The 13,785-nt window shown below is 38.5% G+C and overlaps 1 protein-coding gene across 25 annotated transcripts in view; it reads right to left on the reverse strand.

Annotated features, from left to right (window-relative positions):
• Positions 1-13,785, reverse strand: part of DOCK3 (dedicator of cytokinesis 3) — a 291,232-nt gene that overhangs the window by 126,150 nt on the left and 151,297 nt on the right. For all 25 annotated transcript variants that reach the window (XM_078385476.1, XM_078385471.1, XM_078385469.1 and 22 more), the window contains 4 exons: positions 12,943-13,049; positions 9,175-9,346; positions 3,954-4,051; positions 1,544-1,627 (listed from right to left, as the gene is read on the reverse strand). In XM_078385476.1, coding sequence (XP_078241602.1) covers positions 1,544-1,627; positions 3,954-4,051; positions 9,175-9,346; positions 12,943-13,049 — 461 coding nt within the window. The remainder of the gene's footprint in view (positions 1-1,543; positions 1,628-3,953; positions 4,052-9,174; positions 9,347-12,942; positions 13,050-13,785) is intronic.

Below are 13,785 nucleotides of genomic sequence, written 5' to 3' on the forward strand. Positions count from 1 at the left end.
GAAGTTGACAAGAGAAGACAAAGGACTGCCTGACAGGCAAGCTACAGGGAGTGGCTGGAGTGGCGACAAGACAGCAAAGGTTGGAGAGGAATGTTCAGCAGGCAAGCTAGACAAGGGAGGTGTGAGGGAGAAGTGAAAAGACAGAAGAGATCAGAGAGAATCACTCAGTAAGCAAGCAACAGAGGGGAGGTGTGAGGGAAAAGTGAGATGACAGAGGGGCTTCATTTATAAGGCCTTTAAATTCTACAGGAACCATACCCCTCCTTTAATACTGAGTCTAAATCAGAAAACAGGTTTGACTTACAACCATCTCTAATAGGTGAAGACTACCAAGCTTACCTCCAAAATCATAACACAGAGGCAGGACAGTAAGCACCTGCATTCACTGGAGAATATAATCTTAAAATTAAGTGTTTTTCCATGACTAAGTATCTAGACAGCACTGCTGGATAAAGGTGGACAAATGAGACCAGGTTGCAGCTTGGCACATTAGGTAAGGAGACCTCTCAAAAACATGGTAGAAAGGCTATAGCCCTGATGAAATGGCTTCTATGGGCATTTGGCATAGGTTTCCTGGCCAGTATGAAAAGCCAGGAATATTTATATCCAGACAAAAACAAAAGACTAAAAAATGCTGCAGCACCTTAAAGACAGTTACGTATCTAGGTAAGGTTCTATGGATATATCCACTTTTTCAGACATATTTATTTTATTTATTTAAAATATTTTTACCCTAACTTTTTCCTTAAAAGGACCCAAGACATCATTAATTGCGACTCTGGAGCACTACTTTTTATCTGGCTGCAGTCAGAGGTTACAGTAAAAAATAAATTAACTTGCAGAACCCTGACAGCTGGCCTTTTTCTTTCTGATTCCACCCATATACAACTTCTTTGTACAGCTAGTTTTCAACATCCATTCCTACTGAGTCATATGGGCAGATAAATCCTTGCATTATGATCAGAACTCTGATTTATTTTGCCTTCAGAATTTGACAGGTACAAATTACCATCTATTAAATAATATGATAAAACAACATCATTAGGAAATATTCATTTTCATAAAGGATATCCAAAATAGCAATTCAATAATCCAAATAGTCAAACATTTAAAACTTAGCAATGGCATCATTATCATGCATGAAGGGTTTTGGGAGTAGAATGGCTGCTGTGCATAATAAGAAACAAATGTTGGGAGTAATTGGACAAACTAATATAAATGAAAATCAGTGTTACAGCTGTTGAGACATACAGATGAATACAGGGAAGTTAGAGAAAAAGAAATGTACATTCCAGATATTTCTCCAAGAAAGTGGAGATTTTTGACTTGATTTTTTAGGCCACCAGGAAAGAGCTACTACCATATCTCTTCTTTGCATTCAATGTGACCTGCTAGTAAAATTAGTTAGTGCTCAGCTCCTCCTTGTACTCAGTGTGATCTGTTGATAAAATCAGTTGGAGCTCTGCAATCACAAAGATCATAGAAAACAATTAATAAAGAGAAAACACACGATGCTGATTTGTCAAAACTGTATTGTGCTTACCAGGGACTGAAAGACCAGTAATCCATATTTTTCTGTGTTGTCATCCAAAATCACAAATAATGTATCCAGAATATCCTGCAAGAACTGAAAATAAACAGAAAGTGTGATTTCCTGTTACAGTTCTATCAAAACAGACTGATGAATGATTTACCACTTAATCTTATGCATACAAGTCTCAATAACTTGACTAAACTTCTTGTTTAGGATGTATAGGACTGCAGTCTTATCTGTATGTAAAAGAACTACTGTATGCTCAAGACTGTCCCTAGTACTGAAGAGGAAAACTATTCAAACATACGTGAAAACTAGTTCTTTATGTATTCTCGAAGGCTTTCCTGGCCAGAATATGATGGTTGTTGCGGTTTTTCGGGCTCTTTGGCCGTGTTCTGAAGGTTGTTCTTCCCGACATTTTGCCAGCCTCTGTGGCCGGCATCTTCAGAGGACAGGAGTAGGAACACAGAGCACGGACAGAGTTCCTACTCCTGTCCTCTGAAGATGCCGGCCACAGAGGCTGGCAAAATGTCAGGAAGAACAACCTTCAGAACACGGCCAAAGAGCCTGAAAAACCCACAACAACCACTACAGTGGTGCCTCGCTAGACGATTGCTTCATTTAACATCGAATTCGCTTTACGATGAGGTTTTCGGAGCGATCTTGCGCTCCGTTTAACGATGTTTCCTATGGGCGATTTTCGCTTTACGATGTTAGGGACCTTGCCTCACAAGACGATTAAATTTTAGGTCCCTGTTTTTAGATTTACTATGTTTTTGACAACTCGGGATTGCTTCGCTAAACGGGTTTTTAAATGGTTACTGTTTTGTTAGATGGCTGTCTTCACTTGGGAAACGGGTTTTGCTTAACGATGTTTCCCATGGCGATTTTCGCTTTACGATGACAATATGTTCCCATTGGAACGGATTATCCGGTTTTCAATGCTTTTCTATGGAAAACCGCGTTTCGCTTAATGACGATTTCGCTTGACAGCGATTTTTGCTGAACACGTTAACCTCGTCTTGCGAGGCACCACTGTAGTTCTTTATCTTGCTTTATTTCAGATTAGTATTCCAGGACATGTTTTAATTCAAAGGTGAAATGTTTATATAAATACAAAACCAGAAGTCACTAGCAAATGTTAATCACTCAGAATCTCATTTCTCAAGTGCAGGTAATTTCTTTTCTGTAACTTGGCAGTCACCTAATTGAATCAATGGGAGTCATAATGTAAACCCCTTTGAGGAAAGATATTTACATGGGATTCCCTCCAAAGACAAGTTTGGGTTGAATTCATTTTTAAGGTAGTTAGCTTTTAGACAGCAGCTAACATAACACATACTCATTCAACCACATGACCAGTTTGATAAAGCAGTAGAAAGAAAGCATATTTAAGGAGATATTTAAAGTGTGGTTTTAGCAGTGCACCCCCCGCATGAGTTTCCATAGCCAAGCTAGGACTGAATTCAGGTATTTTGATTCTTAGTCTATCATTCTATCCAATATACCACACTGGGGATACCTTAGGAATATTAAAAACTGCCAAAAAAAAAACCCTCTAAAAATTGAATAAGAGATCATAGATTTTTTTCAAGACTCCCTATAGAATAGTTTCAACGTAAGCTTGTGTTCCTCTCTGGAGGAAATCTTTAACATTAAATCATACTATATACTACTTTTTTACTGAAAGCTGCAGCCAGTGATGTAGTATGGGGAATCCTGGAGTATCATGACACTGCCTGAAATGCAGTTGCATATCTTATACTCATAGAAAGGTTATAATGTCACCAAAAGAGGGCAGTTTTCAGTAATTCAAAACTTCCTACTTCTATCCCATGGCTTTTCTGACTACAGTATCATTTAACCCTTTCATTGTATTAAAGCCACAGAAACTTGGGGATGGGAAGGTGGAAGTTTTTAATTACTAAAAATCTCTCCCTGCCACAAGTATCATCTTGGCAGTGGTGATTTTCACTAATCAATTATTTCTTCTATTCATCATATAACTCCCATGGGTTTCATGTGATAAAATATGTCAGAAAAACCACAGGACAGAAGTAGAGAGCTGTTAATTACTGAAAAGTGGCCTCTTCTAGAGAGGTCATAACCTTCTACATGTGTACTTATGCCAATAGAATCACAGCCCTTTTATCACATATTTTGCATACGCAGATTCCACCAAAGAAATTGGGAAAAGGTGCAGTTATGCAAGAGCACTCCTCCATGTCATCTGGTTCTAGCTTTAGTCTCAAGAACTGACAACATGCTGCTAGTATTACTTAGAGTTGTCCTCAGGACAATAATGTCTAGATTCCTACTGATAGAAGACAGAGGAACTAATAGTGTTGGCTTTCTTCCTCAAAGATAGTTACCAGCACAATAATGATGTGTTAACAGTGACTTAGTGTGGAGTCAGTACCTTGACAATTTCTTCACCACTGACATGCCTCAGTCTTCCTAAGATATCCATTACACGATCTGGATAAGCTTTCCATTTCAAGAGAGCAAGCAGGTCGACTGTAAATTATTGAAAGAATAAACAATTTTATATTGTTCTGTTTTTATCTATGTAAGCCGCCCCGAGTAGACTTGGTCTAGAGGGGCGGGGTAAAAATCCAATAAATAAAAAAATAATAATAAAAATGGGCATGCTAAGGAAAACACTACAGCACGAACTGTAAGAAATTATGAGCATAAAAAAGAATTACAAGAACCCTGGAAGCAATTTTTAACCTTGAGCAGACATTCACAGATACACAGACTGTCATCCCATGCATGCTTACTAAGAACAGACTGTGTTCGACAGAATGGCCCAAATCCTGTTGCTTAGAGTAATAAATCACACTACAGTAGGCCCATCTGATTCTGGATTTTCCTAACCTGGCATTTTTCAGATGCACCAAACACTTTTAAGGAAGCCCCAGGCATGGTCAGCTAAACATTTTCTCCCTAGTCTTCTCTTTTTCCTGGGGGGAAACCTGCAGAGCCAGTTGTTGGGTCTTCTGCTATCAGGAAAGCTTCCAGCAACTTCATCATATCTTCATTAGAGGTAGGGTGGTGTCAATTCAACCAGTTCCTGGCGCAGGGGTTAAGGATGGACACAGACTGTTCCAAACCAACCAGCTCCATCATCTCATTGTAATTCCAAGCTGCTGGTTTTGGCCACAGGGCTGCATTGGCTTTTATTCTTTGAGTGATCACCTGGGTATGAAGTCCCACTTTTGAGGTACAATTCTCTGTAAGCCTCCTCAGACAAGTTTAAAGTACTGAAAAAAGCTTGCTTTACTTTAATGTAAATTATAACATAAGCAGTGTCCAAAGCATCAAGCTCTTGTGCTGGCCCCGGTTAGCTGTGGGCTACAATTAAACCTCTATGTTCCTATGGCCACACGGCCACTGTAGTAATGCATTAAAAATGCTGCCAGATTGTCATTAGCCCCCATCTTGTTGATATGGACATACTGGGCTCCCTAGATGAGCACAGAACAAGGCAATGTGTTGCAAGAGATTTGTCTGTGTTTTATTACAAGTGGAAAGCACACAATCTAGCAATCGATTTTGTTGCTTGGCTAACTGCCTAATAACCAGTTCCTGCTTCTCTGAGGCCCAGGCAAGCCACTGCTCCATAGCCCCTGGGGTGTTGTCAACAGTGGCTAAGTCTCCTGACAATAATTCCATGGGCTCCAGGTTGTGAAAATGACTCAGTATACACTTTATTGCAATGGAGGACCAACATAATATTTTTTATTTGCCACCGTTCTCCTCAAGGAGAAACCAAGGTGCCTCCCAACAGTTCAAATCATACAATAATAAGTTAAAACTGCCATACAAAACTATATATTAAAAAAACTAAATGTTGGTCAGGATTAAAAACAATTTTGAAAACATTTAAATATCTAAATTTTAAAAATAGAGCATTCTTTAGACACTTATCACTTAAAAGGCTGACTGAAAAGGAAGGTCTTTGCTGAACATTAGAAGGACAAGAGGGAGGAGGCCAATCTGGCTTCTTAGGGCAATGCATTCCAAAGCCTCAAAGCAGCCACTGAGAATGACTTCTCAGAAACAAGAACATTGTCCTTAACTCCCTTTAGGAGCTTCCTGAAGGGTTGAGTTCTCTACACGAACCCCTCATGGAATGTCCTTTCAAGAGTGTCCTCTGTTAAACCATGTGGTGCCCTGAGAGTCCTAGTCTCTGAAAGTGAGAGGGAAGAGTTATGTCCAAGCCCTGGTTGGAGACTTTTCAAGGACAGTCAGTTGAGTTGGGTAGGGGTTACTGGTGCCTGCTTCTCTGCTCCTCCTGAAGTCTCTTTTGTCTCTTGTGCTGGCATTTTTGTTGCTAGTGCGACAGCTGGGTCAGAGTAGGCATTGTTGCTCCAGTTGGATGATGTGGGCACTGAGTTTACTCTGGAGGCACAGTGAGCTCCCTCGTCTCCTGACCCTTCCTCTATCCAATGGATGGAGCTCAGCCTGAGGTTCCTCTTCCCAGTTACTCTCCACTTCAGCCAAGGTATAGAACTGGAGATCCAAAGACTCGACAGCCTTTCTCCATACCTCCCCCTCGAAAGTCTCTGTCTTTCCCTTAATTTCACTAAAGGAAGTCCCTGAGTCCTCTTACTGTATTCAGGCCTCTGCCTTGCCCTCTCCCCCAGCTACCTCCCTGACATTTGCTATTCTGTTAGAGGCCCAGCAGTTATAGCCTCAGACAGCTCATCCAGAGTGCTGGCTGTGATCCCCTCACAAACCCTAACATCCTGAATGACCAGTTGTATTATTGGACCTTTACTCCATCTTGAAAAAAAATGCAGACTGAGGAACACAGTTTCAAAGGAAGTCACATTTGAATCAACTGAATTTACAGAATAGTTGACTCATTAAATCCCCATTGATTCAATGGGCCTAACCTAGTGCAATTTACTGTGCTAAGCAACAGGATTTTAACCAGTGAGACTTTTTAATGAGCGGTACAGTGTAGTACTGTGCCATGCAAATGCGTAAATAATCACAGAAAAACGCAGATTTTATGCACCATAACCTTGAGAATCCCACAGTCCTATGAGTGCTTTCAAAGACTAACAAGTTGATTAAAATGTGAATGTGAATCCAGTTTTATCTTGATGTTAGAAATGGGGCTCTAGATTTTCCTGCAACAAGGTTAATGCAACAGCCATTTCTTTGGAAACTGCAAGAGATACAGTTTGGGGGAAGTGATGTGGAAATCTTCACAGATTAAGCTTCCACTTGAAGTCAGAGATTGGGTTTGCTCCAATACAAACATGTAAAAGCATTTTTTTCAGACTAAATTAACCATAATAAATTGTCAGCTTTTAACTGTGTGAACATCCAATACAGATAGTGGCTGAAGTAGAAAACTAATCACTCCAATCCCAATAGCCTGACAAGACACTTTGATTTAAGACTATTTTTTTTTCAGGGACGGCTTATACAGTATCCTGCTAATGATACGTTTGGAAGTTATTTAAGTGCGTGTTTCTTTACAGTGCTAGCTTTGTTGGAAGTGCTAGGGCATCTGATCCTGGCTCTTTCCAACCACCTGGTGGTTTTCAGATGTGTTGAACTCTGTCCTCAACCTCCAATTTTATTATGGAGGTAATGCTACTTCTGGAACAAAATTTCAAAGTAACAAAAACTGTACATTAACAGATGTGGCCAGATGTTCACCATGAAAATTCATATGCTAACTTCTGTATTCAAAACAATTGATTTAATAATTTTAATTCAATGAATGAAAAGTTCTCAGTTTCAAACATCAGTACCAACCAATTAATCTGCCTATTTCAAATATTTGATGGCAATAAATTAATGATCATATCTAACATTTTAATTTTCAAATGTAAGCTTCTATTTTACTTTGTTCTCTTATTGTTTACTTTTATTTTGTCATCATTTTTGCAAAATAAACATGAAAGGGACATTCGTCACTCCTCATGATGGGGAACAGCGAAAATTAAAGAAAGACAGGTCAAGAACTATCTCCAGAATTAGTACTGGTGATGGGGCTGGAGAGGGATCAGTCACCAGATCTCTAGATAAGAGATGGCCTCTGTGCTAGAGGCAACAAAGCTGATAGAGACCCCTCCATGACAGGTGGCAAGTCTGGAGTCTTTTCCTTATGCCTCTTCTTCTTTTTACTTTCATCATCTAAGTTGGAAGTAGCTGTAGTCTGGTTTTGTGGTGGTTCCAGAGATGAGAGAGATGGTGTCATGAGCTTCAGTACTAAAGCAGTCAAAGGAGCTGGTGCTGGTGTCAATGTCAAAGTAGAGGCCATGATGGGCTTCTTAGGGGTAACTGGTATAGACTGGAGTGGATTCCTGATTAAGGTGTATGTGGTGAGAATCACCATGCCCCATAGAATTTTGCAAAGTCTGGCCTCTTAATTTTTTCTTTCCTGAGCAGTAAAGGTCCTGCAGCATTTGGAGGCTTGCATGTTGTGCGTCTCTCCTAGACAAAGTAAGCACTTGGAGTGTCCACTGAGTACATGGATTTTAGCAGAGCAGGAAACACAATTTTGAAGGATTATGGTACTGTGCACTGTTATGGGAATAGTGGCACAGGGCCACAAGGTAGATGCTGACAGAGGGATAGGACAAGAAATTTTCTTTTTTTGAAAAAAAAATGGAAGAAACAATAGTTATTTACAAATGTTTACAGATGATAATTGTCTTGCAGGATTGCTCAGAGGAGATGAAGAAAAGAGACAAAAATTCAAAGAAGTTTGCATCGAACAGCAGATAAAAAGAGACACTGAGCTCAATGAGGTGGAAAGGGCAGATTACACTCTGAACAAAGGGCGCAGTGCCCCCACCAAAATGCTTTAGCTCAGCTCTAAAAAGTTCTGAGATGTTCTGCAGATCTTGAATAGTCCATTGGTGCATGTTCACAGAGACCAGAAAGAAGAATGCATGCTTTTATTCACTTGCAATTCCAGCAACTGTCATAGAATCATAGAAAAGTGAAGTTGGAAGGGGCTACAAGGCCATCAAGTCCAACCCCCTTGATGCCTGTTACAAAAACATTCTATATAATCAATGTGTAGACTTGGAATTCCAGAGAATAATCCATTTGACTGTGCTACTCATTAAACTGCCAGATGTGAACTCTCCCTCAAAACTCCCAGCATCTATTAATTATTAGTTCAATTTAAAGAAAATGAACTGGTTTATCAGGCAAATAAATAATGGACAATGATATCTAAAAAACTGATAACTGTTTACACATACAAATTGTCAGAGATACCAAGTAGATTTTAATTATTCTGTCTTGAATGTTTAATCAGATTTAAATTTAATTATGCTGCATTTATTTGCTTTGTCAAGATTGTTTTTTAACTCACAATGGGAAGCTAATCTCAGGAAAAAGATTTTACACTTTTAGTTTTAAATTACCTTCAGTCGCATTTCATAGCTGCTTCCTAAGACATCCCAAAGCACCCACAGAAGCAGAGTCTTTTCAATATGGGACATGCTGCAGGCAACTACAGCCAGGAAGATGCTTCTTTTCTATATGAAGCCATTCCAAAGCTGCTGTCAAGGACAGTGCATTTTATATGCGTGATATCTACTAAAATGCAATGAATGGAGCACCCCTTTTTTATACTCTGAAAGTGAAAGTTACCATACCGTTCTGTGTAAGTTTGGTAGAAGAGAGCTGAGTAGAGATTGAAAAAGACTCTTTGGTGCTGCGCTGGAAAATAAGGCTTGAAGGGATGTTGGGGCAACCATTATAATCCTCTTTGCAGCATGGAAGACCCAGATACAATGCATGGTTATTGAATGTGCTGTTTTCATCACACTAGAGACACAAGAAAAGATACATTTATCCAATTATTAGCTACTTTATTCCATATATAAGTATATAAATAACTAGAATATGCATACTTTTGTACTGAACTGATTATACAAACATTGTATATTCAAATTATATTTATAAGATTCCTTCAGTGCACAGTTTGAAAAACAGTTCTCTACCAAGGAATCATTTTAGATAATTTAGTGATAATTAAGATACATGCACCTTCTTTTAGAATTAACATTCTTTAGAATTACTAAGGCAAACATTATAAGAGTAAAACAACTGTTTTGGAGGTGTTGTGGGATAATGCATCTCTTGGCTAAATATGATTCGAGAGCACAAGAGTGTTTTTCACAAGAAATGATCAATCTTTTGCTATTTATCAGGTTCTCTAGAATATTCATCCAGAATGAACAGGAGACACATTCTAACAATGTGAGGAAAAGTACTATTTTTTCTAGATGAAGCACCAGTATTGTGCCAGGATGTTCCTCAGTTAGAGCAACAGAGAGGCACAGTGCTTTCTATGACAATTTTGTATGATTATTACCTTAAAAAATAATTGAAGCCATTCAATACAACAAAAAGTGCCTGGGAGTCTTTCAGAAATGTAGGTCTTTAATCCCACCCGGGCAATATCCTAGTAGTAGTTCCAACTAGAGTAGACTCACTAAACCAACACATTATATAGAGCTGGTGGCTCATGAGTCAATTTTCAAGATGAAAAGAAAGACACTTGAACAAAATGCTCAGAGTACTACAGCATTTTTGGTAGTGGTGGTCCCAGCTAATATTTATCCCTGAAAGGGTTGAATACCAGTGTGATCAAATAATAATGACAATCATATCTAAATTCATCTGAATATAAAAGTATGTGTCATTTACTTGCTCCTGTCTGGTTCATGACATTAATTAAGCACTGTTGTCTAGAGATAGGGATGAACTGCCAAAATGACAGTTTGCCGTGGTTTGTGGGTCATCAAGATTGACAATCCATGACCTACAAATTGCACCTGGTTTTCTGACGACCCATGAATCAGTTAGTTGGATTTTCTTTTTAAACAGCGAATGGATGTCTTAAAAAGGCTGAGTCCCCTGCCCACTGCCACACTCATCCCACTGCCCCCCTTTGCCTCCGTACCTTGCCCTGCAACCCCCACCATTATCTCTTCCTTCTCTGGCAGAATAAAAACTAGGCTGCCAGAATGGAAACTGCCATTTTGGCAGGCTAGCCTGCTCTCTCTGACTCTGCACACTGAACAGCTGATCAGCACGTGAAGAGGGTCTGTCAGAAAGGTTCAGGCAGGCTAGCCTGCTCTCTCTGCCTCTGCGTGAACCAATCAGATAATCAACAGGAACAGAGTTAGCAGAACAGCATGGAGCAGCAGAACAACATGGAACAGCAATTTCTGTTCTGGCGCCTAGCTTCAGTTCCAGCGGTGGTGGTGCAGTAGCGGCAGCAGGGCAACGTAGGGAAGCAATGGGGCAGTGGAAAGGGGTGGGGGCAGGCTGTGGGGGCAGAGAGAGTGGATCCAACAAACAGCTGTTTGGCAGGTGCACAGGCAGAGAGAGCAAACTAGGCTGCCAGAACAGCTGTTCCGACAGCCTAGCTTGCTCTATGGGCCCAAGGAAGGGATGAATAAAAAGGTAAATATCAATCATTTGTATTCATTGAGGCCTCCAGAACTGACGCATACAAAGTGATGAATATTATACAAATCAGCAATTTCTGATGAATCTTGCAATTCATTTTTTATTCATCCCCATGTCTAATCTGGTCTCCTGGCTGGCTATCAATAATGTAGCTTCCATATTTGCTTAATCTCTCTTCACAGGATGAGAATAAATCACTTTCACTCATAGTGAAGTAAATATTGAAATGAGTCCAGCCAAAATTAGTGTGTCTAATTGTACAAGCTCTTTTCACCTATATTTCTTCTATATATAAAATCCAGAAGATACTGAAAATATGTAACTGTTTTTAAAGTCAAAAATATGTGACCTATAAATACCATTCTTACGATTATGAGCAAAGCTATAGGTATCAATGCTTAAAAATTTATAAAGACTTAACTTAGGTTGTAGGCAAATACTTAAATCAGAAAATATATTTCATTTACTGTATATGCTTTTAGCTAAAATATTACAAACAATAATTCAGAAAATATATTTCAATTACTGTACATGCTTTTAGCTAAAATATTACAAACAATAATTTAAATCTTAGTTCAAACCAAAAATACCAGAACTAAAAGTCCTAAAAAGCACATTTTGCAAATCTATAAAAGTAGAAATACATTTCTTAAGTCTTTTAGCATACTTGAACATACACAAGGAAAAATACTAAGTATTCTGCATGGTCACCCAGCCATCTGTCAGTTAAAATCTATGGAGGAAAATCCACAATTTCTGTGTGTTGTCTCTGTGCTGTTGTATTTACAGCTGCACTATTCCCCTGCCCTTCAACTTCTTGACCCAGCTTGGCTTGGCTCTCTTGTGACTCAGATGGTTTCACTGACTTTATGTTGGCTAGCAGCCTGTTTACATTACACCACCTCTTTATACGCCTAGATGTTTATATATCCTAATCTACAGCTTTCTTTCTTTCTTTCTTTCTTTCTTTCTTTCTTTCTTTCTTTCTTGATTGATTGATTGATTGATTGATTGATCGATCGATCGATTGATTGATTGGCCAACCTTGAAAATTCCACTAGTAGAAGGCTAATACAAAGGCTCATAGACTCTGCTTCAGTAGTGGGCAATTTACAGATTAGGGAAACAAAAAGATTTCCTCTTTAGCTACTGCTGTCCTTAGCTAGCAGAATCAATACATTTTTTTCAGTAAGTCTGTTTCAGCAGCAAACTCCATGCACTCTCTTAAGGGAGTAGCTACAGTTGCAGACTCAATGGACTTTTCCTTAGGATCTGTCTTTCACATAAATATCTAATCCAATGCTATTTCATTTTTTTACTCTGCAATGGCCTCTTATGGATATTCACATATTGGTACTTAAACTGTTACTTTTTTTTTTCATTTTTAATGTCCTGAAGTGACCTCTATCAAGCAGTTCATTACTGTTCAAACCTGCATTACATTTAACATTTCTAAGGCTATACTGTAATTCTTAATCATTTAATATGTTATTAAACAAAATTCAAACTGTGACAATTCTCCCCATCAGGTGAGTGTCCAATTTCACAAAACTGACATAATACTTGATTCAATAAATCTAATTTAGTTGGTATTAGTCATAAGATTTAGAATTTAACATCTTAGTTCAAAAACTTGCCATCTATTGTGAACCCCAAGTAAAAAGTAAAGAAGTCTAACTACATAAACAGAAAGAAAGAAGCAGAGCTGATAATCTGAAGAAAGAGTATAAAGAACTATGATCCCAAGAACTTTTGATGATTATCTGCTAGCACAATCTTACAATTTGTGATGTGCTGCAGTAACAGATGACCCAAGATTTATCAAAGACTTTACTTACTTAACACAGCAGGCTGTATCACTGTAGACATGATAATTAAGAGTGAACTATAGGATGCATGAATGGCAGAATAAAATATATGAGGAGCAATGAAATATATAGTACCTTATAAACATAAAGCTCATGAATATCATCAGACAGGGTGGTTCCATCATCCCTCATTAATGGTGTAAATGCAAAGCCAAACAGTTTCTTTTCTCCTTTATCTTTTGCTGCAATGATAATATAAAAGTTGTAAGAATAAAAAGTTTTTTTTAAAAAAAACCAAATTGTTAAAAGCATCCAACTGTCATACAGTGATAGCATATAAATTTGTCTTGATATGGATCCACTCTTACAAATACACCTGTTCTGAAAATGGATGTTTTATGCTGCTTACCTATAAAGAAATATTCTTTATATTAAGAGAGTGATCTCAATGATGGTTGCAAGATCTCCCCAAAATTAAATTTACAACTAAGACACTGCAGCACACAAAAAACATGGTGTGCTTAGGCTTTCAATGCAATATACATTCCTATAACATATATTTAACAACAATGCCAACAGTTCACTGGAAAATACTATGAACAATGCAAAATACAATCTTTGAAAATTCATTTCATACTTATTATTGACCTACTAATAAACAATAATCACTCCAAAATAACTATGGGGCACTATGTTTGAAAGTTACTCTTCTGTGCATCAGATGCATGCATTGGGGTAACGCAAAAATTAGTTTGGCGATCTTTGTGTCTCCATACATGAATATGGAGGGAAGAGAATAGCTTGTGCCTCAGTTGGTCTAAACTATGGAGAAAAGTGTGTGGCTTCTGGGGCCACACAAGGTCCTTTTATGAGGGAGGGGGGAGGGATGGTGATGTCTTGTGTCCAAACAAAGCACTGGTTCAGACATGATGGTCACTATAGAAAGGAAATACTTCAGTGTATCTCAGATATGTGTGA

This window comes from Pogona vitticeps, chromosome 2, assembly GCF_051106095.1.
Source record: "Pogona vitticeps strain Pit_001003342236 chromosome 2, PviZW2.1, whole genome shotgun sequence".
Classification (NCBI taxonomy): Eukaryota; Metazoa; Chordata; class Lepidosauria; order Squamata; family Agamidae; genus Pogona; species Pogona vitticeps.